This window comes from Dreissena polymorpha, chromosome 2 (genome assembly GCF_020536995.1).
Source record: "Dreissena polymorpha isolate Duluth1 chromosome 2, UMN_Dpol_1.0, whole genome shotgun sequence".
NCBI lineage: Eukaryota > Metazoa > Mollusca > Bivalvia > Myida > Dreissenidae > Dreissena > Dreissena polymorpha.
Genome location: NC_068356.1, coordinates 62,083,628 through 62,110,343, shown reverse-complemented (window position 1 = coordinate 62,110,343; position 26,716 = coordinate 62,083,628). Strand labels below are relative to the sequence as shown.

At 34.2% G+C, this 26,716-nt stretch overlaps 2 protein-coding genes across 5 annotated transcripts in view; one reads left to right on the top strand and one right to left on the bottom strand.

The window, feature by feature from the left end:
- Window positions 1-26,716, top strand: part of LOC127869767 (A disintegrin and metalloproteinase with thrombospondin motifs adt-1-like) — a 214,104-nt gene that overhangs the window by 14,357 nt on the left and 173,031 nt on the right. The window lies entirely within an intron of this gene.
- LOC127867269 (hemicentin-1-like) lies at window positions 12-26,716 on the bottom strand. Of its 4 annotated transcripts, XM_052408316.1 has the most exons (16): window positions 26,386-26,716; window positions 25,871-26,173; window positions 25,378-25,647; window positions 24,864-25,163; window positions 24,219-24,545; window positions 23,830-23,967; window positions 23,394-23,606; window positions 22,883-22,910; window positions 19,959-21,981; window positions 11,229-11,280; window positions 9,629-9,817; window positions 8,782-8,940; window positions 7,948-8,094; window positions 2,776-2,868; window positions 2,194-2,283; window positions 12-1,036 (listed from the first exon to the last, which is right to left on the bottom strand). In XM_052408316.1, the coding sequence occupies exons 2-9, from the start codon at window positions 26,091-26,093 to the stop codon at window positions 21,897-21,899; spliced, it is 1,584 nt and encodes a 527-aa protein (XP_052264276.1). In that variant the 5' UTR covers window positions 26,094-26,173; window positions 26,386-26,716; the 3' UTR covers window positions 12-1,036; window positions 2,194-2,283; window positions 2,776-2,868; window positions 7,948-8,094; window positions 8,782-8,940; window positions 9,629-9,817; window positions 11,229-11,280; window positions 19,959-21,896. The 4 variants fall into 4 exon arrangements, with proteins under 4 accessions (XP_052264276.1, XP_052264279.1, XP_052264278.1 ...); XM_052408319.1 differs by lacking the exons at window positions 19,959-21,981; window positions 22,883-22,910; window positions 23,394-23,606; ... (4 more) ...; window positions 25,871-26,173; window positions 26,386-26,716 and adding exons at window positions 1,253-1,347; window positions 14,232-14,367; XM_052408318.1 differs by lacking the exons at window positions 19,959-21,981; window positions 22,883-22,910; window positions 23,394-23,606; ... (4 more) ...; window positions 25,871-26,173; window positions 26,386-26,716 and adding an exon at window positions 14,370-14,534.

Genomic DNA, 26,716 nt, shown 5'->3' with positions numbered 1-26,716 from the left:
CAACAAATCGATTATGTTTTTGCCACGGCTTTTATCAACTCATCACCAGCTTTTATAAAGTATTATTTTTTATTCAGCAAAATTACACATTTTACCGCGAGAACTAAGAACATTCACAAAAACTAAACCACGTTTTCAGGAAAGTTATTAAATTATTTGATTCGTACCAACCAAGACGTGATATGACTGGTGAGCATTGTATTTGATTTTATTTACAATTGTGGAAAGGTGCAAAACATTTAAAACAACAACATATAATAATATTGTATCGACGAATATTAATGTCCGCAAAAGCACCAGGACTTGTTTATTTTTCAAAACTTGTTGAAAAACAATCGGCGACGCTATACTTGCATATCACAAATAGTGACTTTATTGTGCTTGATCTGGCACTTGAGTTAAAAAGGAACTGAAAGACGGTCACAAATTTTCATTGCATTCATGCATAGTGTGAACAGAGCCTTAGATACCTAATATAGGAACTTAATATATATATATATATAACTTGACAAAACTAAAGTCAGTCACCTTACATTTAAACTTAAATAATTAGCATGTGTATTTGTTTGATTGGAGTTCAAGGTATATGTGTTTTAAATTATTTAAAGTTCCAATTTTCGAATGTTTTCTATCAAACGCTTAACTTGCTGCATACCACTGTCTGTATAGTATAAAGGTATCAATGTCGAAAGCCAACCTACTTTCAGGTCTTTTCTCTTAATGTTGCATAAAAGTGGCACAAATCGATGTTGTTGGTCATGTCTTAAATCCATCAAATCCATCACTAATGTAGTTTCACCTTGATACAAATGTATCTTGTCTAGTTTGAAGTTTGGAGTGATGACAAAGATTACACATCTGTACTCATTCATCATTTGATCAAGGCATGATAATTGCCCATGATTAAAACCGACATCGGCAAACACGTCTACTAATGGCCGGATATTAACGCCACACACACCGTCTATCTTGTCTTTCACCTCCCTGGCTAATACTGCATCGTCCTCCGCGTGTAAAATTAAAAAGTCCTTCATACCTATATTAAAATATAAAAAGGCAATAACATAAATAATGTCGGCAAAGTATTTGATTTGACATAAAGTATTTTATAAACGTATACTATACATATCCTATATATTTTATTTGATTAAGCGTTACCAAAAGCTTTGTCTCAAAAGCAGTACAATTTAGGTATTGTATTCCGGAAATTAATTATCATTTATATTAATTGAATATGAAGTATACATTGTACTTTTCAATATATGGTCTTCCTTGTAATGTCATGTCATAACCCTTTTCTTTTTGTGGGAATTGTGTCATCTGCCCTGCGTGATTCACCGATGAAGGCTATTTAAATCATAGTTATGTTCAATCATAATCATACATTATTCCACAAGCTTGCCATTGGTCGTCCAAGATAAATGTGCTTATTTCAGTATGCTTGCATTTAGCCACATAACTAAATTGTGTGCGATTTAAAAAAAGAACTATTGTATTGTTTTTAATAGCATTATTTAAATCCTTGTATTAATAAATACAAGTGAAATTAGTAGTTTATTTTCGTATTTCATTATATGACTCGTTTTGTTCTGTTTGTAACTTTTTATTTTCTTTAAATCTGGTCTTTTTGCTGTCAGTTTACTATACTGGTTTATGTGAGAATATGTTGGTATAAACATGAATAGACCTTTGTCGACCATGCATCCCCCTACCCAACTTTCTTTGCATTTAACACTTATGCAAACAAATAATCGTATTAAACGATCAAGAGTTATGCAGTTAAGTACCTTATTGGCAAATTATGCACAGTACAAAACATATTGTTTTAAAAAAATGGCAGTTTTTAAATAAACGTTTATCAGTAACCCAAAAGGTACGTGTTGACGGAATGCGATTGATATGCATCAAAACTAAAATTATCTTTTGGTATTGTAAAAATGTTACATTCTAGTGCGACCCTTTTCCAGTGAATCAGAAATAATTAAGGTATATATATATGCCATCGTGCGTGATACCCAAGACTAACCTCAGAAAAGTAATTATACAGTACAAACACCTAATACATAAGCGTATTATTAATCAGACATTCAATTTAAATAACGCTATATATTAGTAAGTTCTTTGTTTGATATTATTCATTACCTTATTACATCATTAAAGTGAGTAAATTGGTAAAACAAAGTGTGTGATCACCATTTGTTCCAGTTGGATCGTTCACCACTACGTGTACAGAATCAACCTGTCCTTCTTTCTGGCCGGATAGTGGTACAAGCGGCTTTAATTCTAAACAAACACAATTTTAAGAGCGTAAAGGAATAAGTAAATTTTAATTATATACATGAATGCTAAAATGGCATTCGAACAAAGCGCATTTTTATGCACATTAGTCATACTACTCAGAGTAACGATAGTTCAGTTTTATGCATGTAGGAAGCAATTGAATATTTCATGAGTTTGCTATTTTTATTGAATACAAATTGTTCGGTAAGTTTATGGTGTTCGACTGCAAAAATATTAACCTTAATGTTAATATTATGCATATTTCATTTTCGTCAATTATCAGTTTAAAGTGCAAGATATTGTTTTCATGACCTTAACATATGCAAAGAAGTGGTCGAACAATCGATACAGTTTCTAATATAAGGAATAATAAACGTGCCTTTTCGCTTAACTTGGAGGTCATTTTGTTACATTTTTAACGAAATTTTCAATGAGCAATCAAAGCTTACGATATGAATACACAATAGCAAAGGATTTACATAATAGCTTACTTACCTGTAGATGGGTTACCGTTACCACAATAATTTCCGCTCTGGCTCTGCATTTCATTTTGTTTCCGCGGTTGACGGAACTTTGCTAATTTTGATTCTGTATAATACACAAGAAATATATATAATCATGTTCGTAAATGGAATGGTATTATTAAAAACGTACTTCTTTTTATCCATAAAAACTACAAACATACACTATGTATAAATGCGTTTACAAAATAATATATTATTATTATTATTGTCCGTGCCAATGTTTTACCTTACTTATAAAGTACTTTATAATAGCATGCTAAGTGTCATTTAATGGGCAATAACACAATATAGGTACTTTTCATGTAATTTGTCAGGGAACTTTAAACTATTTTTAAAATAAATTTGTGGTTAAATATTTTCCTCACGAAAAAGAATATCAGTTTCGGAACAAGACGTGACAAACTTAACTCTTTAAGTGCGCGTGAGGTCATCTCATTCATTTTAATATTTGTCAGGGAACTTTAAACTAACAACACATATTAAAATCAATGAGATGACCTTTTTCAAACCAATTTATGCATGATCTACAAATACATACTCTAAACATAAACCCACACATTCACAAACAAGTCATAATAACAAATTACACCATGCATTTATCAAACCATCTTAACTAAATTTAATCAAAACAAAACATCACAAATGAAAACATTTTATCAATGAAAGTAAAATAGCATCCACTAGCCTAGTACGTGCAATTTTTCACACCATTCCCCTTAATCGATAACTTGACATTAACGAGCAACCAAACTGGCTGTTAATCAATTCCATTTTATAAGCCATTTGACACCCGGAGCATGATACACATGTCAGTTTAATTTAAATTTCTAGCATCCGCGGGGTAAGCGCCACGTGTGCTGTCTCGAATGAACACCATTAAATTACATGCTTATTTAGCAATGCATTTACACCATTTTGAAATCATTAAATATTTCAGGCATTTTCCGGACCCTTATCGGTCTGTCCGCATTAATTTGGCAATGTTCACTGGTAGAATTGTTTACATTTGAGTCTGTCTGAGGGCTTCGTTCATTCATTTTTTTCATATGCGTTACATTTCGGCGGTAGTAGGTACCATCAGCATCGGCACGTGTAACTGTGTACTTATCGGAACTGAACGGAGTGTCGAGTTTATTGTTTCTATTTTCTTCAGAAGAACCTTGTCGCCTGGTACAATAACGTATTAATTTCAGGAACACTTATCTAACGACCGAACAACATCTCAGCAGGTGATATGCCCGTTACTGAATGGGGTGTCCTTCGATACACTTATCAGGTTATCATCGAGGTCTAATCGCCAATTACGATTTTGACTTTGAGATATGCGTAATCGCTTTAGTATTAAACGGTTCTGACGTTCAACCTCCCCATTTGCTTGCAGCCACATGGGAGTATTTCGCCTGTGTTCGATTCCTTGCGACTGCAAATAGTTTTCGAAATGCTCGCAAACAAAACTCCCAGCATTGTCTGCACGTAGAGATAATGGCAAGCCATGCGTCAAAAAGCATTTTCTTAATATTGACACTAGTTTTTCGCTTGTTATTACTTTGATGACTTCAAGCTCAACATATCTACTGTAAAGTCTAATACGCGTTTGCGTAATTCTCGCGGGACAACGATTCGCGTACCCCTAAGTACTACGTAACCAAATACACACAGTTCATCTTTGATATGTATGAACTGATTTTGCTCGTGTTTATCCCACGTCCCGTTCGTCACGCTTTCACGTAATCTGCATATCTCAGCATCACGAAATGATACCTCTTCTATTTCTCGAGTGGTCATAGCACTGGGTGTTGCTTCGCGCGCAACACATTTAATGTATTCGTGGTCATCTACACTGTCTATTGTCCTAGGACTGTGCTTGAGCGGGAGTTGCGACAGTGCGGCTGCAATGTTGTCTTGACCGTTCACATGTTTAACCGTAAATCGGTACGGTTGCAGCCTAAGAACCCGTCGCTCAAGTCTAGCGCACGGTTTTGACCTTGGTCCATAAATGTATTCAAGTGGCTTGTGGTAAGTAAGAAGCTTGAACTCGATACCATAAAGCCATGGATGAAAACGCTCTAATGCCCACACTACGCTTAACCCCCCTTTTTCAGTTTGTGAGTATCTCCTCTCAACATCAGTTAAGCTCCTACTGGCATTACTTATTACGCGGGTTTCGCCACTTTGAACCTGCACGGGCACAGCACCTAGTCCTACTGGACTCGCATCGACTATGACCTTTGTCGGCGCGGTTTTATCGTAATATTCCCAATGTTTCGGCACATGCTAGTCTCCTTTTTTATTCTTTGAACGCGTCCTGTTGAGACCGACCCCATTTAAACACCGTTTTCTTTCTTAACAGCTTATTTAACGGCGCAGAAATCGTGGACAGATTCGGAATGAATCTTGAGCAAAAATTCACTAAACCGAGGAAACTTCGAACCTCGCTCGCGTTTCGCGGCTCAGGCACGTTTACTATAGCATCGACCTTGACCTGCGTTGCCCCTATCCCTCTCTCAGACAGCTCATGACCAATAAACACTAACTTATACATGTAAAATTGACATTTTTTCCTTGTTTAGTGTAAACCCGTTGTCTCTCAGTACACGTAGCACATTATTTAAACGCTTATCATGTTGTTCTTTCGTGGCAGTATTTACAATAATGTCATCGGCAATGCTGGTAATACCCTCACAGCCTTGCAATATTTGCTGCACAATCATCTGGTACATTTCTGGAGCACATGTTATTTCAAACATTAAACGTTTATACCTGTATAGTCCACTGTGTGTTGTAAACGTTGTGATTTCTCGCGATTCTGGGGACAGTTCAATTTGATGATACGCGTTTTTAATGTTTGCTGAAATACTTGCTGTTATTCATTTCCTGCAACACTTCGTACACTGTTGGTATCGGATACCAAGTCCTTTGTATGGCTCTGTTTGCCTGCTTCATGTCAACACAAAGTCGGATGTCGCCATCATTTTTTGGTATTGTGACGACAGGTGACACCCACTTCGACCGTTCACTTACGGGTTCAATGACATCTGAGTCGAGTAATTCTTTTATCTTAGCTCCCAACTTCTCCCGTAACTGATATGGCACACGTCTGGTCGGTTGCACTATAGGTTTTACAGCCTAGTCAATGGGCACTTCCAGTTTTCCAAGTCCCGTAAATAATTATTTGTAATTATTAACAACATCTGATATTTCTGGGGTTTCCATTTGACGCACTATTTTGAGAACGCCAAGTCGCATAGCTGTATCACAGCTTAATTAGGATTGTCCAGATCCCTCAATGACAACAAAATTAATTTTGCATCATCTACCGCTACACCCTTGTGAACAATTGTTGACCAAAATACACCAGCAGTCTTCAGTGGTTCCTTAGATCCATAGGCATACAGTTCTATTTTCCATGGCTCGTCCCTGCATTGTATGTCATTTCGTTTCAAGAACTTTCACGTTTTCCTATCCACAATGCCTTTATTTGTACACCACCAATTTCGACCACTATCGATGTTGTTGTCGGGTACTTATTTTGTACAGTAAACGTGAACGGTCCGTCCGCTGTTGTGTTCCCAATTTTACGCACAGTTGGCGGCTTCTTTTTCGACTTTTCACCCGATCAGCATTTAATCGCAAAATGTCCTACCTTGCCACACTTATTGCAGTGCTTTCCACGCGCCGGACACGTCCCGTCTTTTGCAACATGACCCCGTTTACCACATTTAAAACATTGAACGTCATTTTGTACACGATTTTTCCGTGTAAACGTACCTTTTGTTGTTCGGTTTGTTGTTGTGTTAACCGACTGTGGGTTTTGCTCTATGCATTTTGCCTGATGTTCGGCATATTCTAATGTTCTCGCAATGGTACGCAATTCTGTCAGGGTTAAATCACGTCCTTTTTGAAGAAGTTTCCGTCTTAGCTCACATGAGTTGCATTTTTCAATCACTTGATCTCTGATTTGTTCATCTGTGTTATCAAATCCACACGTCTCAGCTTTCTTTCGCAACCGTGTAATATATTGATTGACGGATTCTGTCGGCGACTGATCTAACTTCCGGAACATATGTCTTTCGTAAGGAACATTCGCTTGTGGTGCGAAATGCTTGCCTAACGCATCAACAGGTCATTGTCTTTAATTCCTTTCTCGACAACATACAATTCGAACGCTCGAAACCACCGTTTCCACTTTGCCGCTAATCCCGACGGCTCACCATGCGCATTGAATCGGGGCAAATAGTCGTTTTCTTTTTCCATCATTTAAGACAAGTTAATTGAACGTTTTATATCCTCGTCGCCAATTGTAGTTTTTCTTCTACATGATAGTACACTATTTATCACCATTAAAGAAACTCCATTTTAGGAACAACCACCATTGAAAGTTATTCTGGTTTTATTTACATCCGTACTCGTCAAGCATACAAAACAGTCTGTCGGTGTACATGCTATCATAGAGGCATTCATGCCGGAGGCGTGTCCTGCAAGTAGGCGTGGCCAGTGCAAGCTACACCACATATAGTAAAACCAAGTAGCATTAATTGATGCAAATCTCAGGCTTATTGCCTAGGTTTTATCGTCGTCGTTTGGGTTAAAACGTTCAATTCAAAAGTCTTTACCACTTCCAAATAAAAAAATAATTTGAAATTGAGATTATTCCTCTGCACTTAACTCTGGCTTTAGGAAAATAAACGTCCAAGACAAGTTATTAGACTAATTTCCAAGTATTATTTTAGCGGTCCCATGCAGAACTCACGTTTTTGTGTTGGTGCCCACCCAGCTGCAGTGTTGTAACCGCGGTTATGGGGTGTTTGTATATCAACGATTTTATACTAGCGTAATTAACGTATCGATGTGGAGTTGTTTACGATTATTTTTTACTTCTTTTAATAGTAAATGAACTTTTCAAACATGATTGCAACATTGGTAACGAAAATCATTACGCAGTAAGGTCAGTCTTGCGCGATGTTTAAAGTAAACAACCTAATGACAAGCTTAAACGTAATGACAAACTATAGACAACATCTTCAGAATTTCTTTAAAATTCACGTTTGTGCCTTGTATCTATTCTGTAAATACAGTAACACTATTTAACTTATAATTCAAAATAAGGTATGGTACAATTGCTATTTATACGGTTTCTATTTACCTTCAAATAAAGGTATATATCGTCGGTTTAACCATAGTACCACACAAATAACAGCTAATATAACGACGCCAGTTACTGATCCAATTAAAATTCCGGCTTTATAGTTGTTACTTTGTCCTTCAACATTTGTCGTTTCGGTAACACCATCTGTAATGCATGGAAATAAGGCAAATTTAAACTGGCATGCAGTGTACGTGAACAAATACACTGTAATGTATGACTTCTTAATTATGTACGTTATTCCGGCATGTACGGAAATAATCAGCCACCGTTCCAAAAGCGTTTAAAATTTCGCAATAAATTTAAAATGGTTAACAAAGACATCTTCTTATTTACCAAAACTCATCAAAATTATCGAGAATCATGTTCTGTTATCAGGATTTTATTTAGCAGTCTCGTTAACCCATTCATTCAGTCACGTTGAAAATGAAAACAAACAATGTGTCCTTCAATAGTATTAATATGGTACAGAATAATGCATTTCTATCTGATTAATTTCAATTAAAATTACTTACTGACATTACTATTACACTATCACATACACCAATGTGTCTGTATACACAAATATTTACTTTTTGAATTATCCCCCTTTGATTAGCATGAAATTGATATTTGAATTTATTTTAATATTGTCAACGTATTATTTATCATCAGATTTTTTAACTATTTTGATAACATACACAAACACAAATAGTATAAATTTTACATTTGTAAACCAGTCTTAATCATTCAGGAAAAATGTCGAATGACTCCACATTTCTGGTAACTCTTTCGATAATGGCATTACACATATACCAGTAAGAAGTACTGTACGTATGCAAACAGTGCACAAACCTGAATATGTATGGTTCAGTAGCAAACAGTCATAAGGAAGCGCTAGGTGAGTGGATGGAGCCTTAATATACGGATCGAAGCATGACACAAGCAGGTCTTCTGAATGATTCCGGATACTCAGAATAGTTACTGTCGATGTACGATGAGCGTCATGCTTTTCTGAAATTAAATATGTATAATAATTATAAACAAATGAAATTTATGGGACGAAACAACACATAACAACGAGAATGCATAACAGTTCTGACCGTGTACCTTTTTATCGTATTTGATTCAATATCGCTTATTTTAATACATTGCTACTACATTAAGTGCATTTTAAATACCTAATGGATACTTCTTTGCTTTCGTGATAATATCGTGCAATATTTTCTCAGTGAAGTAAGAAAATATATATTTTCATGCGCGCTTGTGGAATTAAAAAAAACACACACAAATAATATACGTTTGCTTTCGGGGCTTTGCTATGAAATAGTTTTACTATTTTTACGTGAGAATGCGATTTTTGTATGAATGCTTTTTGCCAAAGAATGTTGATATCTTTGATTAATTTAAGATTAAATCAAAGTTAAAAAAAACTATGATTGATATATTGATAATGCTACAATACATTAAACATGATAGGAGTCGGATATGATAATAATCATCGTTCGTTATATTGCAACATTTAAAATATTCAACTGTTTACAAGTAGAAACGAAAAATGATCAATCAACGAATTAAAATAGGTACCAATAGACTTTACGCAATAACATGTCAACACATATAACACCTTATAGCCATTGCCTCAAACATTAAGCAAGAATAATTGAAATAAATAAATAAAAGCATGAATAATGTAACTTACCAATCAAAATACCTGGATCAAGAATACAGTCTGTTAAGTTATTAATGCATTGTACTACTTCTATTATTATCTTGGATGCCCGACGAGAAATCTCGCATGTAACTGTTCCGTTTGTTTGCACTTCGACGTAAATCTCCTGGTGTGAGGTTACAGTGCAATTAAGGGGAATTGCGCTTGACTGTCTCGAACCTTATGAAATGAAATAAATCGAGATATAAATCGTTCTACTTCAATATTTATGCACGGCTGTACTGACAAAAACGCACTACAACGAACACATCTACAACTACTGCTCTTACGTCTACTACTACTACTACTACTACTACTACTACTACTACTGCTACTACTGCTGCTACTGCTACTGTTACTGCTACTACTACAACTGATTCTTCTTCTACTACTACTACTACTACTACTACTACTACTAGTACTACTACTACTTCTACTACTACTACTACTACTACTACTACTACTACTACTACTACTACTACTACTACTACAAACTACTATTACTACTACTACTGATGCTGCTTCTTCTGATTCTTCTGCTACGTCATATGCTGCCACTACTTTTACTACTACTTCTACTACTACTTCTACTTCTACTACTACTTTTATAATGACTACTACTACTACTACTACTACTACTACTACTACTACTACTACTACTACTACTACTACTACTACTTCTACTATAACTACTACTACCACTACTACTACTACTACTTTTACTACTACTACTACTACTACTACTACTTCTACTACTACTACTACTTTTACTACTACTATTACTATAATTACTACTACTACTACTACTACTACTACTACTACTACTACTACTACTACTACTACTACTACTACTACTACTACGACTACTACTACAACTACTACTACTTCTTCTGCTACTACTGCTACGACGACGACTTCTACTACTAATTCTAAAAATAATTATTATAATAACAAAAGTTTCGCGGTCGGAGACTTTTGCCCCCTCACAAAAAAGGGCCGTTACACAGGACTTTTTGTATCACAGTGACCTGGACCTTTAAACTAGTGACCCTAATTTCAACAGAGGTCATCTATTCTCCAAGGCCAATGCACATGTGAAGTATCAAGTCAATCGGTCAATTCGTTGACGAGTAATTGATCGGAAACGGTTTTCACACTTATTGTGATAGTTACCTTAACCTTTGACCTAGTGACCCAAATTTCAATAACGGTTATCTACTGTCCAGGTCATTGCACATGTGAAGTATCAAGCCAACCGGTCAATTCATTGACGATTTTTTGATCGGAAATGATTGTCATACTTATTGTGATAGTGACCTTGACATTTGACCTAGTGAATAAAGTTTCAACAGGGGTCGTCTACTGTCCAATGTCAATACACATGTGAAGTATCAAGCCAATCGATCAATTTGTTAAAGAGTTATTGATCGGAAACGAACTGGTCTACCGACAGACCGTCCGACCGACCGACATCCAGCAAAATAATATGCCCCCACTTCTTCGAAGGAGGGAGGGGGCATAGTAATAATAATAATAATAATAATAATAATGAAAATAGAGACAATAAAGGTAGTGTTTCAAATAATCTTACCAATTGAAAATATTGCAATACACACAAGAAGCACATTTGCTGAGTTCATTTTCTGAAAGAAAACAAAATATGATATTCATATATGCATATAGCGCAACAAGTTTTTTTATAACAATGCCCATTATTGAGATTGTTGTTAATTTGTTTGCAATTATTATATTTTATTAACGAGATGTTGTAAAGTATTTTATCCTACAGCGAAATGATTTTATAGAACACAATACGACTCATAAAGAAAAAAAAAGGTTTTCTCCACAGATATTTTTAGATAAGGCTTATCTCACATTTATTTTTAGAACAGGTACATAGGGACTAATTGTTTGGCCTTTCACCCCTGATTGCGTCACTCAGGTCATTGGGTACGCAGTCGTTTAACGAGTTTAACTAGTGTGTGCGTTTACGATGGATTATTATAATTTATTTTATGCTTTCCGGTGGTTTATAGAGAAATATCAGTGAATTAAAACTGATAATTTCACTGTTTCAAACAATAAAAATTATCAGTAAAAATTATCGATAATTTTCACTGTTAACTGTGAAATGACGTCATTTTTTTTGACGAAATGACGTCATTATCCCAGCGAAATTATTTAGTTAAACTCTTTAAAATGTATATAAACGGTGAAAAAAAAGGATAAAATAAAAAGAAAATGTGTTGGTTTCGGTGGAATATCGATTTAAATTCACTCTTGGTCATATAAAAAATTTATTTTCTATGATCACTCGTGAATTAAAATCGATATTCCACCGAATCCAACAAATATCCTCTATATTATGAATGTGAATAACAGTGTTGGTATATAAACTGGAATGAAACTGGTGAGACTGCATTTTCGATTTCGTTAAAATGTCGAATGTACTCGAATAACGCGATGTTTTGTTGAACAATTGATGGATTAAATTTAAGAAAAATGTCAGTGAACTGTTCATTAACTTTTCGAAGGAAATCGATGTTGAATAAAAGGGGTATTTTCTTTGATGTGTAAGTCGTTCCTGTGTCAGTCGATCAAAAAATGTCTATCCACAAAGAATTGCCTGCTTACATCCAGTGCATTAAAATGAAAAAGATAAATTGCGTTGAAGAAATGTGTCCAGAATTGTAACTCATCATGGAAGCAAATTTAAACTATACGCAAATAAACATTGTCATAACACAACTTCGGTGAGTAGAACAATAACCAGTTGATGTTTTCCTTTTAATGTCAGTAAGTAAAAATTGTGAAAAAAAGAAGAGTTGTTAATAGACTAAAATTAACAATATCGGCGGGGATAAATGCTGAGTCATGCTTCACGTAGGTGTCTAAACATTTGGTAAATTTCAAAAGGGCAGCCATTTTAGTTTTTTGGTACAGTGATGAAACAAAAATTGTAGTTTGAACACAACCGTCTGTGTTCTACTTGAGTGTGTAACATTTGGAACGCTGATTAAATTTGAATCGAGGCGTATAGCGATATTTTGTCTCGTTACTTTTCATTTACGTGGAATTCTTAAGGACTATTTCGAATACCGTAAACGGGAAAGATCACAATTAATATAACTACGCAATGTTAGATTCAGTTATTTTAATGTGTTTTTGATTTTATTTTATTAATAAAGACTACTATTTTGATTACATCAGGAATAAATTAAAAAAAAAACAATATTGTAGGATAAATATAATACTATGTTAGTGTGATTGTGTGCTAAAATTTATCCCACTCGTCTCAGAAAGGCTTACAAGGCTGGCAAGCCTCGCCACGTAAACCTTTCTTCACTTTAAGTACACAATCACAATAACATAGTATTCAATATCAACATATTTCCCACGATACTCATCAATTTAAACTACTCATGAATAGAAGTATTATTCGGACAAATTTCATTTCTCAGTGTTGGGTAATATGTTCAAGGCAACCAATATAAAGATTTGCAAAAAAATGTGTTTCTTAAAAGAAAAAGTTTACCTGCGATTGGGGAAAAGGGAAGTATCAAGAATGGAAATACAATCCATTTTATAAATTTAATTGTGTGTACAATACGTGAAGCCGTGTGGTGTGATTATTACACGCTTTTTACAGCTTGAACTTTTTAACTTAGATTTTGTAAAAAAAAAAGAATTCCCGAGGTTAAGATTGCAGGGTAGTGTCGTCCAACAATTGTACAACATTCATTAAACAATTTTCATGAAAGTGATTTTATTTGAAAAAGGGAATAAAAGCCTAAGCAACCCTGACCTGGACACAACTCATTCTTGATCATATTCAAATATAAGTTATCTGTGAATGATATTCTATAACAAAAGTTATAATCTGTACTGAAAAGCGCTGTTGAATAAGTATTGCTGACTATTATTCCACCCATCTGACAAACGATTAAAAGCCAGATATTGATATGTAGCCGGACAACATTGATCCAATACCAGAGATTTAATTTAGCATAATGAAAACGCATTTCATGTATCGGCTTAACGTTATTATTATGATTATGTCAGATTTTCATACGGAAACTAATATATGTATCATAAGGGTGTAGTAGATTATTCGTACACAAATGTAAGCGTCAGTCATTGGTGAACTATATTAGGTGTCTTTGTATACAGTTTCCAGTGTGCAGGATCACAAGACTTTGTGGGGATACTAATGAAACGTTGATGGATGTAAACACAACGGTGAGTTATGGTTTTTTTTCAAATAACTTTTTAAAACAATTTTTCTTAAGAATTTCATCAAGTGCATAAAATACAGATTTTTATGCTGCTTATGACAATGTGAAATACATCGGAATTACTTTGTGCAAAACGCATGTGTTCTTGTTCAAAAATTCGATTAATACTACACGGTTATGCTTCACGCAACGTTAAATTTCGTCACCGAGTTCAGCCGTATTCAATGATTTATTCTTCTACCTTAAGATATCGGCACACTTTGCAATAAAAACTGTACTTTATGCACTAAAGAGTTATGCAAATGTATTTCAATAGCTTAAGATATTTGCAAAAATAAAGTTCTTAACGGTGTGTTTACATTCTGTCCAGCCCGTGTGTAAACCCATGAAAACCCCGTTGATACTGCGCACTGCTTCAGCACTATAGATCCATTCACTACTGAGTTTACGAGCTGAAATAAGTTTTCTATATTTAGCAACAGTGTCATTCATTTCACCCTTTCCTTTGTTTGCATTGTGTTTTTCAACGTGTCAGTATTTCGTGCCAGGTGTATTTCCATGCTATAGATAACACTCTGATCCCATTACTTGCGTCCTGTACACATCATATTGTATTTAACGACCGCTTGAAACAAATGTTCAAAACACCACGCGCTTGAGATTAAAATAATAAAATGGGTTTTCCGAATGTAGCGTTCAAGGTCATACCCGCTTTAGGTTACATATACATGTATGATCTGTCAGTGTTGTTAAACGCTTGACTTTGCAAAAAAAAATAAGTCCAAGCGCTGTAATAGTTGTGTTATTTTCTCACTTAAATTAAGAAATATTGTGTGTGGCTTAGTCTAGAAAACGAGACTATAAAGTCACGAGTATATGCATTATAAATTGTATAGTATCACCTCTTCAGGTGCAATATTTGCTTCATTGGTAATTCCAAGCAAAATTCACATTAAAATTAGAATACAATGTCAAAAATAGCCCAAACATTGGCCTCACAATATTATGGCTCTCCCTAAAAAGCAGTCCTAATAATATTCACATAATTACAATATGCTACGAAAACGACAGGTCGACTATGGATGTTTAGTCTGCATGTTGAAATAATATAGGTATTGCTTAGACAAACGTTATGGATCGACTATTGTCGTTCTTCATTGACATCACACAGAAAAAAAGATATAATAATTCAGAATATCAAACCTCAAAAAGTATACCGCAACACTCCAACAATAGATTCCAAACTATTTTCTTAACACTAACACGTTGTCTGCTCTTACACAATAAACTTTCTTCCGCTAGCCTATTGTAGTGTATTTACATAACCAGCATAAACCAATACTTCCTCTCAAGAAGAATGACCGTGCTTAGAGTGCGACAAAGTTTGAGTTGAAAATAAAGCTACACTATAAAAGCTGATATCCTCTCAAACCAATTTTTACAATTTGAATAAGTATCGTTTAAAAAATAGTCGATTCTTCCAGCAAGAATATACGTTTTGCTTAATCCCATTATGTGTTAATCACGTATGTGAAGTTGTTTTAATTTCAATTTATAGAAAATATTCGATTCTGCCAGCAAGAAATATACGTTTTGCTTAATCCCGCTAGGTGTCAATTAACGTGTGTGAAGTTGTTTTTAATTTTAATTTACTCTTTTTTGCTTCGGACTGATTGTTCTTATAAATAATGCACGCTGTCTCCTTTTACATATCGCAATATGTGCATGAATCAATTGCGGCATAACTAATCAAAGCGCTGAAGGCACTAAATTTGTTCGCTGTTGTATAATCTTAGACGCAACTCAGTTTTCAAAATTATATGTTATAGCTTTTTATATCGCAAGTTTGAAATGACCACAACCCATTCAAATTTATAAAGAGTGTGTCTTAAAACACAGGTCGAGATGTGTGTGTTTTTTTCAAATCATTGATACAGCTAATCAGTGTGCACAGGCTAATCTTATTTGACATGCATTAAGCCCCGTTTTCCCTGAAAGCAGCCAATATGTACAGATTTCAATGATAAACACTAGACTAGCCAACATTGTCTTACAAGCTGTTAAATACACACTATGTACTGTACCAGTGAGATCAGGCAGATGCGGTGGTTATTGCAGACGCTTTTAGCATTCTGTCGTCTGCTAAATTTTACTGCAGTTATCCACACAGGCAGTCACGGGTTACGGTTCCTAGCGTAGCTAAGGCATACTGATTTGCAAAATTCGGTCTGCTTTATTTGTGAGCTAACGCTCACAAATAAAAATGATATTGTATAGATTCTATATATTCGTTCATTTAATTAAATACCGAAATTTCCATTGCACATACGATATATCATGAATTAATATATAATAAATGATCATCTGGTAGAAGTATGTGAAGTTTATTTGATTTAATGCATTCCATAAGTAAGTATTGCATTTTATAATGTTTACCTTTTATTTTCGAAATCGTTGGGTGCAAATGCAATATACATAATCGACGATTGTCGATCTACTTCATGTGCAATATCGACTCTCGCATGTGAAAAGCCCATAAACACTCAAATTAACGAATATTTCATATAATATTCCGAAAAATAAAGTGAACATGTACTTCTCATGAAAAGGTCGTTCTTCTGACGCTGCCCGAAGACAGTCTGGCGTTCGCTCGTATATCGTCGCGGGAAATTGACATATATATATATATATATACGGGCAGCGTCAGAAGAACGACCTTTTCATGAGAAGTACATGTTCATTTTATATATATCATATATTGTCGCACACAAACTAAAAACGAACATGTTGTATCTCGTTGAATCTATGTAACCATACCACATCTAGTGTTGAAATTTTGGCTATCGCTCTAAGGAACACTGATTTGTGTGGTTTAACTTTATTTCACGAAATACGTTGCGAAATATTCGTTTATATTGTGTGTTTATATGATTTTAAGATACGATTCAATCACGGTATCATCGTTATATCCAAAGTGGGTTAAAACGTTTTTATTATCCAATACTCGTCATAAGATAATCGACAATGTCAAACAGTTATACAACGTAGCAATAGTATCATAAGCTACTAAAACCGTGGCGATATTTTAATTTAAAAAGTCCACCTATCAATTATAAAGGTTAGTGTTTAAAGTAATAACATTACCTCAACGAGAACGCTTTAGAATTAAAACAAACTTAATCGTGCGATTATTAGCACCGACACTTGTTATTATAAAAGGTTGTGAAACACGACTGGCTGTACTTCTGAAGTGAAGCATACAATAACAGGGTGCAGGATCACGTGACTTTGTGGGTTTCCCAATTAAACGTTAAAGGATGTAAACACACTGGTGCTTTTTTCAAGTAACTTTTAAAAACAATTTTTCGTAAGAATTTCAACTGGTGCATAAAAGACAAATTGTTATGCTGCTTATGGCAATGTGAAATGCATCAGAATTACTTTATTTAATAAGCATGTATTGTTCAAAAATTATGTGTACTGCATTCATGTACACGGTTATGCTTTACACAACGTACAATTTTGTCACCGATTTCAGACGTATTCAAATTTATTCTTATACCTTTACATATCGGCACAAACTGCAAGAAAAACAGTATTTAATGCACTACAGGATTTTTAAAATGTATTTCAATAACTTGATATATTTGCAAAAATCAATTCTTAACGGTGTGTTTACATTCTGTCCAGCCCGTGTGAAAACCCCTGATATTCCCGTTGATTCTGCCCCCTGAATAAGCATGTGACTCAAGGAGATGGGTAACATTTCCTATTCCCGCAAGACGATTTGATTTGATCGATATACAGTGACGCCGTTAAATATCGACTTGTGATAACTCGTCTTTACACGGCCGTTTACATGCGAGGAAACTCACTCGTTGTGACTCCAACTTCGTGCTTGTTCGGTTTAAAGTTATAAATAGATTCACCACGTTGATACACTGCGCAAATAATATTCATCCCCGTGCCTTTACTACTAATGCTTTAAACCCGATATCGTTATGGATCTCTCTGTTTTCCCGTTTTAGGCACAATGTGTAGAATGCACACCGGTAATAATTATAAAATTCATGTATGCTTAGGCCATACTATCCTCATGACCTTATGCATATTAAAGTATTGTTTACAAATTCAGACAACAAACTATACAAGCATGGTTAATTGCAATTAATTTGGTATACATTTGCTTCATTCCCTTTACGTATTTCTATTAGAGATATTTAACAAAACAAACGCTATTAAAGATTGAAACACACAATTCATATATTTATTTAAGGTTTCATATAATGACAAAACATTCTTTACTGATTTCTGAAGCTTTTACACAAATATTCAAAATTCCATTTCATAATGGCCATGAACCATAACACTATTGAATTAATAATACAAATTATGCATTTCAGTATAAACAGATATGATACACTCAATAACAACGAACTACCGAATTTGTGTAGAATATAATAATATTAACTGTCAAACAATTACATACTGACATGGAAAGAAAGCAGCAGTACATACTGGGACTATCTTATTATTCTATCACATTGTTATATTGTATTGCTATAACTTGATTTAATTTTTTTTAAGGCATCATTTAAAGTATTAAGACTATTATTGATTACGAAATCAGCTTGCAATGGCCACACAGAAATGTCAAGCACAAAGTATTTTAGAGGTAAAGATCGGACAATTGAGTTATTATGTAATACCGTTTTCTTTAAGAAGTGACATGGACCTTTGACCTAGAGACTTTGATTTTAAGTGAGCCCCTCCTTGTAAGTATGATTCAAATGTAAGATACTTTAAATAAAAAAAAACTTGCTTGGATAATTTTTCGTAAGACAATTGGTAAGATATTTTTGTATGCAATTTGCTTCATCAGATTATATATTTTTTCAATCATCAAATTAAAAACGTTCGTGACAATGTGCTGAAGTTTTTCCGGCTTAAAACTACATGTATTTGTATGCATTTGTTATCACACTGATTGCGGTATGTCTTAGAAAACAATTGTTCAACAGCTAAACTATTACAACAAACAATAATAGTATGCTTTCACGTGTGGTTAACCTAGGCTGTTCCCACGTTCCAACTTCTCTTGTGTTATAAAATTATTATTAATTCCAAAACTGTTAACCCAATATAAGGCACAGGTGGTTAGCGTGTGGCTTTGATATTAATTAGTAAAAATATGTTAGTAAATTTAAAAAAAAACGTGTTATTTCTTCAATTTTAACCCAGCATTTGTAAAAATATTACAATATATGTACATTTCCAGAAAGGAAATTTATTTCTGCGTTTAATAAGACACAATTGATGAAGTTATTGCTGCTTAAAGCGATAAACTGTGTGTTTGGGTCATTTTGAGTTGAATATCTTGTTACATATATATTTGATAGTGCTTTTTACACAGAAGTTGATTGTTCGTTATTTATTGTTCATTCGAGATGATGTTTTTACTAATTAATATCATAGCCACACGATAACTTCCTGTGATCTCAGGCCGATGTAATCGAATATGCTAGATGTGTTTATAATATATGTTGCATATTTCTATTTGTATGTCGTAGAATATTGACCCTTCCTTATATACATCTTTGTTGACACTAAATGGTAGATATGAAGTTCACAAAGCTAAGAAAAAAATCGAAGAATAATCAAGACACTAACACAACAGGTTATCTAAGCATGCTTTACTTTTTGCACTGTTGAAAAAAAAAACGTACACGATTTACGATTAAAAATATGTCTCAGTAACTACATTACAGTATATTTATGGTTGTAATGTAAATGTTGCTTGTTGATAATCTGAAGACATGTTTTGAGAGTCGAACAACAAGCTCAATCCGACCACAAACAAAAAAGCAACATATAATATGTATTCGAGAGCAAACACTTATTATAAACCTTGTACAAATAATTAAAACAATAATTAAACAAATCAGCATTTCTTCAGTATATACATCTAAAACGATAGTGAATGTTGAACGTTATTTTATCGGTTAACACCCGCTTTTTAACACACTGTTTTGAATGTATCTTTGCAAAACGATTATTTAGTATAGAGTTATAAAAAGTAAACTTACCATGTGGACGTGTTATCACGAAATGTTAGATGTCAGACGGTTAAGGTTTACCCCTTTCGCACATGACTCATGCATTCCAAAGAAATATGTTCCTTGTTTGTTTACGATTGCAAAAGGGGTTATAAAGCGTATATTGTTTTACCTTAATTCGTTTTCATTATGTCTACTTCAATACTCTTGTAAGGTCTATCTTGTGAATGAATAGTATTGTTTAATGTTAAGTCGTGGTCGTGGTGACATGAATATTAACAACACTACTAACAGTTAACGATTACATTTGTAACTTTGCTGTTGTCACTATGTGCTGCCCAAAAGTGTACAATACTATAAATCAAAGTACTGAAAATACTGCTGTGACGATGCTTTTGAAGTTTATCTACATCACCACAATTGTGTATGTGGGTACGAAAAAAATTGGGTACGAAAATGTCGTGCACGAAAAAAACAGCAAAAAAAATTTGGGTACGGAAAAAAAGTGGGTATGAAAAAAATGAGGGTACGAAAAAACAATTGGGTAGGGAAAAATATTTGGGTACGAAACAATTTGGGTACGGCCAAAAATTTGGGTATGACAAATAATTTTGGTACGAAAACAATGTGGGTACAAAAACAAATTGGGTACGAAAAAAAATTTGGGTAAGAATTTTTTTGGTCCGAAACAAAATTTGAATACGAAAAAATATGGGTATGCAAATAAAAATTGTACGAAAAAAAAATGGGTACGCAAAATTTTGGGTACGAACAACATATAGGGGTACGGGGAAGTTGTACCCGTGGGGAACTTGACCCATTCAGCAAAACTGGGAAGCGGGTTACATTCTCAATCAAATCTAAAAATAACTACATTAGGAGTTTTCCCAGCGTCACAGCGTCTGACGTGCCACCTGACAGTTTCGTGTCTGGTTCCTGTCCCGAACCTCTCGATAAATTTGAAAAAGGAAGGGAACCAAGTTGCCTTAACCTTTATCAATGAGGCATGCCGGTTGAGAAAATTTAGCAAACTCAATCGGACTGGCTCGGTCTTTTACATAGGTCGCCATTGAGAAGAATTTGTTCATGGTATGATAACTTAGACGAGCTGCTTCGCTGAAGCAGCATCGTCAAAAATATATAACTTATTGGATTTTTTTAAGGTTTTTGTAAAATCGTTTACGATTGTTTAAATGTCCACGCAACACATCCGATCGAAAAATAGTTGTTGCTATTGACCGATTAATAACGATACAACTCAAAGTAGTTTGATTCTCAAACGAGTTGATAAATAATCATGCAGTTGATACAAAATGTGTGTTCTAAACTTTGTTATGCGTATGGCCGCAAATTTATTTATTTTGTTTGTTATTTTACGTGACTTCATCGCGTGTGATGTATGAAGTAAGATTGAAGTATTGAACTACACTTATTATATTATATCACTTAATTAAACGTACACTATATACACTCACATGTCCCTATTAACCCATCATAGAAAGAGCAATCCGAAGCAAAAATACATGTAATTATTTAAATATATTACGTGCATCATAAAGCTAACAATGCATAAGATACTTCGATCAAAACCAATATACAGTTGACAATCTAAACTAGAAAGCAAAAACAAATTTCAATTCAAGAGTTCTTTAAATGCTAGATTACCATGTATCATTACGGTTGTTAATTATAAATCTCGATCTCTGATGAATATATCTAACCACAATGTATGTCGTGATGCAACGGACTATTAAGGAATGCAATATCTGGTCCGTAGTTGGCTTTTGCTTCCTTGTCTTCCTCTGTATTGTTTCTATGTTTCAATTGCTGCGTTCTATAAATGTTGTATTGTGATACGCTGTGTTTAACGCCGCATGCGATGGCACTGTTTTTAGTTCAATATTATGTATATTGAAATGCATCTTGTGTACATTCACAGTCTTTCAAAATGTATTATTGAAATATCAGTCAGCGGCCACAACGACCATAAATGTACTGCGGCTCATCACCCTGTTCCGGAGGACCCAAACCCTTATATCGAATTTGTTCTGCCCTACAGTTCAAATGTATAGTTAAGCTTATATTGTGGAATGAATTCATCACTAGCATCATTAGCATCATCATCATCATCATCATCATCATCATCATTATCATCATCATCATCATCATCATCATCATCATCATCATCATCATCATCATCATCATCATCATCATCATCATCATCATCATCATCATCATCATCATCATCATCATCATCACCATCTTCTTCTTCTTCTTCATCACCATCATCATCATCATCATCATCATCATCATCATCATCATACTCATCATCATCATCATTATCATCATCATCATCATCAAAAGAAGATGAAGCGCAGAGTTGGCAACAGACCAATCAAGATAAGCAATCACTTTATAATTAGCAATACAAATAAAATTATGTTTGAAATTCAATAACGTACCCATGAACCAAATTACATGACTATATTATTTACGAGATACTATCAACTTAATGATTTCAAATTATCTGAAAGAATTACATGAATGCAGGACACTATACGTTTAACAAGATTATTAATTGCATGATATAGATGATTTGTTTAAACGAGTTTGTGCCAATAAAATAAGCACTCTGGGGTGTGACGTGTTCACTTTTTTTAGACCGTCACACAAAAAGAAAGGAACATCGAACCTTAAGATGCATACTCGGGGGAAGCATTCCTGTTATCATCCACTAGTGTTGTACTTACGAAAGTGACACATTGCTTATACAATACAGCATAATACATACAGCACAATATTAAAACAAAATGATTACAGCAGGCACTGGCGATAGATGTTCAATGCAAAGTATGAAGAATGTACATTGATCAAGACCTATGCTGAATCACAAAATGAGCCAATATTTTATAAATGCCACATACTACCTGTAAGAAAGTCGCAAGTCCACTTACATTAGCTGCGCCTCGTTTGTAGCTCTGTCTGAAAGCAATAATCATTATTTCCAGTTAACACTTGATCACAAAGACACAAAGATAAATTTCAACAGCTCGTGCAGGAGAAACAATTATTATAGCATGTGTTTTTTTTTTAGCAAAACAGAAGACTTGATTGGTTTACATATGCAAATAATACAAAAATACTGGGTTATTTTGCAGCAAAGTATGGACAAAGACTAATTGTTTTAAAATAATCCACTGAATGTCCACACATTTTCCACACATTTTCCCGCGTATAATACACGTGCTTTAACACTTGATCTAACAATAAATAAACCTTTCAATAGTTATGCTGATTGCGTAGATGTCACGAAAACGAACGTGAAGACGTAGTTTGTGGAAAATGGCGGACATTCGATAAATATAGTTCGTATTCAGCTTGTTTCAGTAAATGACAATATCGTGCAAACATAAACGCTTTGGTTCACGCAAGACAATAAATTGAACCGATGAGGTTTGATCGTACCATCTCTAGATATAATATCTTCGACTTGCTGTGGATCAATTTCACTGTAAATCTCGCTATGAACATCCACATTTTCTGCAGGCAATGAAGAAGACAGAGCAATAGCCTCGCCTTGAACATCTAACCGATCCAAGGGCACTAAAGGAGGTTGCGCAGTAGTGTCGTTGTAGTAAGGGGTTGATGGAACAACAAACAGATATCCGACGTTTTTTCCTAAGAATGTTAATATGTAAGGTGATTATATACAAGTGGAAATATATTTAATGTTAATATATAAAATAAAAAGGTGAGGCTATTTCTATTATCTAATAATACAGAGCAATAAAATGTATATATGCATCTTTTTATTTGAATCCTTTACGAATGGTTCACATTTTGATATATGTTATACATTCAAGTGCTATCCTAATAGTTGATAATATAAGTAATTATATACCTATTGTTTTCCGTCGTCTTAAATGTCGGTGCACACAGGCAACAACAAATATAACTACTAAAATAAAGACTACACTTAATCCTGCTGATATAAGTCCAATATGTGACACGCTGGTGATTGGCTTTGTGGGAAAAGACGCTTGAAAGAAAACAAATATAGAACGCTTAAATGCATATGACGTATCGATCTGTGTTCTTTTACTTTAGTTAATGTGTTTTATTAAATGGATTATAAGCATATGTTTTTACGTCATACATAAACCAATTTTTGATTGAGATAAAAAAGAACTCAACCTCCAAACACAATACAATTATCAATTATGTTTATTTTTTAATCGCATCTTGATATTGAACACATTTGTATATTGAACTACGAACATTATCACTTACATAGACGCTTCAAAAAGTAAACTTCCGTATGAGGCTTTCCTATTCCATTTCCCACTTGCAAAATGTACATCCCATAATCTGACTCCGTTATATTGACTACCGTTAGGTTGCTAAAATCTCTATACGTCTCTATATAAGAACGGGAACTGTTGGCGATTTCAGTACATATATTGGTGTCACTGCATTTATGCCAAACATATTCAGCACTTGTCGGAAGTGGATTTGCCAATGCTGAAAACGAAAATGTTATTTCTCCACCGAGATAAATATTTGCTTCATTTCTATTGTTTGAAACGTCTTGAATAGGTATTTTTCTGCTTGCTGGAACTGAAAAAGTAAAAAAGTTTCAATAATCTGTAACACGAACTAAATATTAATATTGATTGTTTATAATTCGATTTCATCCCAGCCTCATATTAATTATTAAAGGTATAATTATAATGTACAACATAACTCTATTTGATATTGGAATGACTGAAGTATTTAAATACGTTGTTTCAAACTTTATCTTTACGAACGGTAAGTTCATTGTATGGAAGTACTATGGCAACCACATTATTTAATATGTGTTTATATACAAATAATGTTCTTTAACTGATAATGCACATTAGCGTTATCGCTGACACACGTTAACGATATACATACACAATACATTAAAAAACATCTTCTTTCCGCCTAATCCAATCGTATTTGATGCCTCACATGTATATTGTCCCATATCATGCCTACCCACGGAAGGCATTTCATGCCAAAGTCGAGTTGTAGTGTTTCCTTGACTTTTACCGTTGAATTCGGCAAGTTTTACGCTATCTTTCAATAGCCGCATGTCTGGCGAAGGAAATCCTTCAGCGACACAGTTAAATACGACATTGTCGTTTTCTGATACTGTTACGTTTAAATTATCGTCAAATTGTTCTAAACTGAATCTCTGAACTATTGGTTGATCTGAAAACACACGTTATAAATACACGTACGTAGGCACAGAATATGATCAAATACAAGAGGATAGGTATTCGATTAGTATTTTATATGACAATCACAGAATAAACGTGAATAATAATAAATATATATTCCAACTTAAGATTACCGATCATACTTTTTTGAAAATGTTTAAACTTGGGGACAACACATAACAAAAGTAAGTCAACACAAATATTACATAAAACGTGCAGGATAAACCGCTGATAATCGACTCCCGTGAAGTTGGTATGTCCGTTGTCGTATGTGTTTGCCGCAATGCAAGTGTAGATACCAGCATCAGTTCTGGCTACTCTCTGATACAGTAATGTTTTGTTTGAATATATAACGCCTGCTTTTATCCACTGCACTGCCGTCTCGGGTGGATTACCAGGTTCATATTTGCATGTTATGTTGATACTTTCTCCTTCCGTAATGTACACATTTTCAGTGCGAATAACAGATGGAGGGTCTGGACATGTAAGTACATATAGTTTTATACATTTTTGCAACCTTTAAATAGCTATGCACATCGGGATGTTTAGTCATGTTGTTGGTTCTTTAGATAACGTTAAATAATTCGTTAGAAAAACATCTCAATTAACAGTTATGTGTGCGTTTCTTTTATTTGTTTGTTTTGTATCAATTCTTTCGATGCACAGTTTCTTGATTAAAAACATTAAGGCGATACTTACATAATATATTCAAATAAAGGCTTTGTTCACTTTGCCCGTGTATGTTGGAAGCAACACAGGTATATTTGCCAGTCATTTGGCGGTTAACGTTGATAAACGTTTTGTTAAGTTGACCTTTTATGCTTATCTCTGACTGAACAATAGAAACTCCTATCGCTAATGTTTCGCCCTTGATAAGACCTATTTCCGGTATAGGAAAACCTTCAGAAATACAGGTCAGCATCGCAGTGCTGTTTTCTTTTAATGTCACATTGGACACTCCTTGAAATGCATTTACTTGAAATGTTGTTATTTTTGCAGGTTCTGAAATAAATTTAGTTATTAATGTGCATAGTGTGTCTTTACTTTTTGTTCAACTAGTATTGTGAAATGATATGGAGCAAAATATATCATAAACGTATTGGTATTCAATATCATATTTCAGTCAGAGTGCAAGTATCTGTATGAACAGAATACCATATAAAACACATATGACGACATACTGTATATATGTCATGTATTAAACATCAACTTACTGTATTTTGTTAGAGTTGTTATGTTGCTTTCCGTCAATGTCTCGTTTAAGACTATTGCACACTTCCATTGTACAATAATATGCTCTTCCAGCGAATTATTTATAATACAACTAGCCGCAGAAGATTTGATACAGACGCACGCTACAGGTAAGGATGTCTGGACGTGACATTCACTTGCAGGATTTTTTACTTGTAAAACATTGTAAAATCGACTATGCTCGCCACTGGCAGAAGGATATATTTGTGTTTGACGAAGAAAGATAACGTTTGTCGTAAAATCAGTCCATTGACAAGTTATGTTGAATTTGTTTGGGGACACAATAAAACTTGA

Excerpts from the sequence above, each read along its gene's own strand:
- LOC127867269 (XM_052408316.1), bottom strand. The coding sequence starts at position 26,093 with ATGCTGACCTGTATTTCTGAAGGTTTTCCTATACCGGAAATAGGTCTT. Across the intron at positions 25,164-25,377 it reads GTTTATCCTGCACGTTTTAT|ATCAACCAATAGTTCAGAGA; the intron begins GTAATATTTGTG and ends GTGTGTTTTCAG. Across the intron at positions 21,982-22,882 it reads ACAAACGAGGCGCAGCTAAT|GGCAGAACAAATTCGATATA; the intron begins GTAAGTGGACTT and ends TTTGAACTGTAG.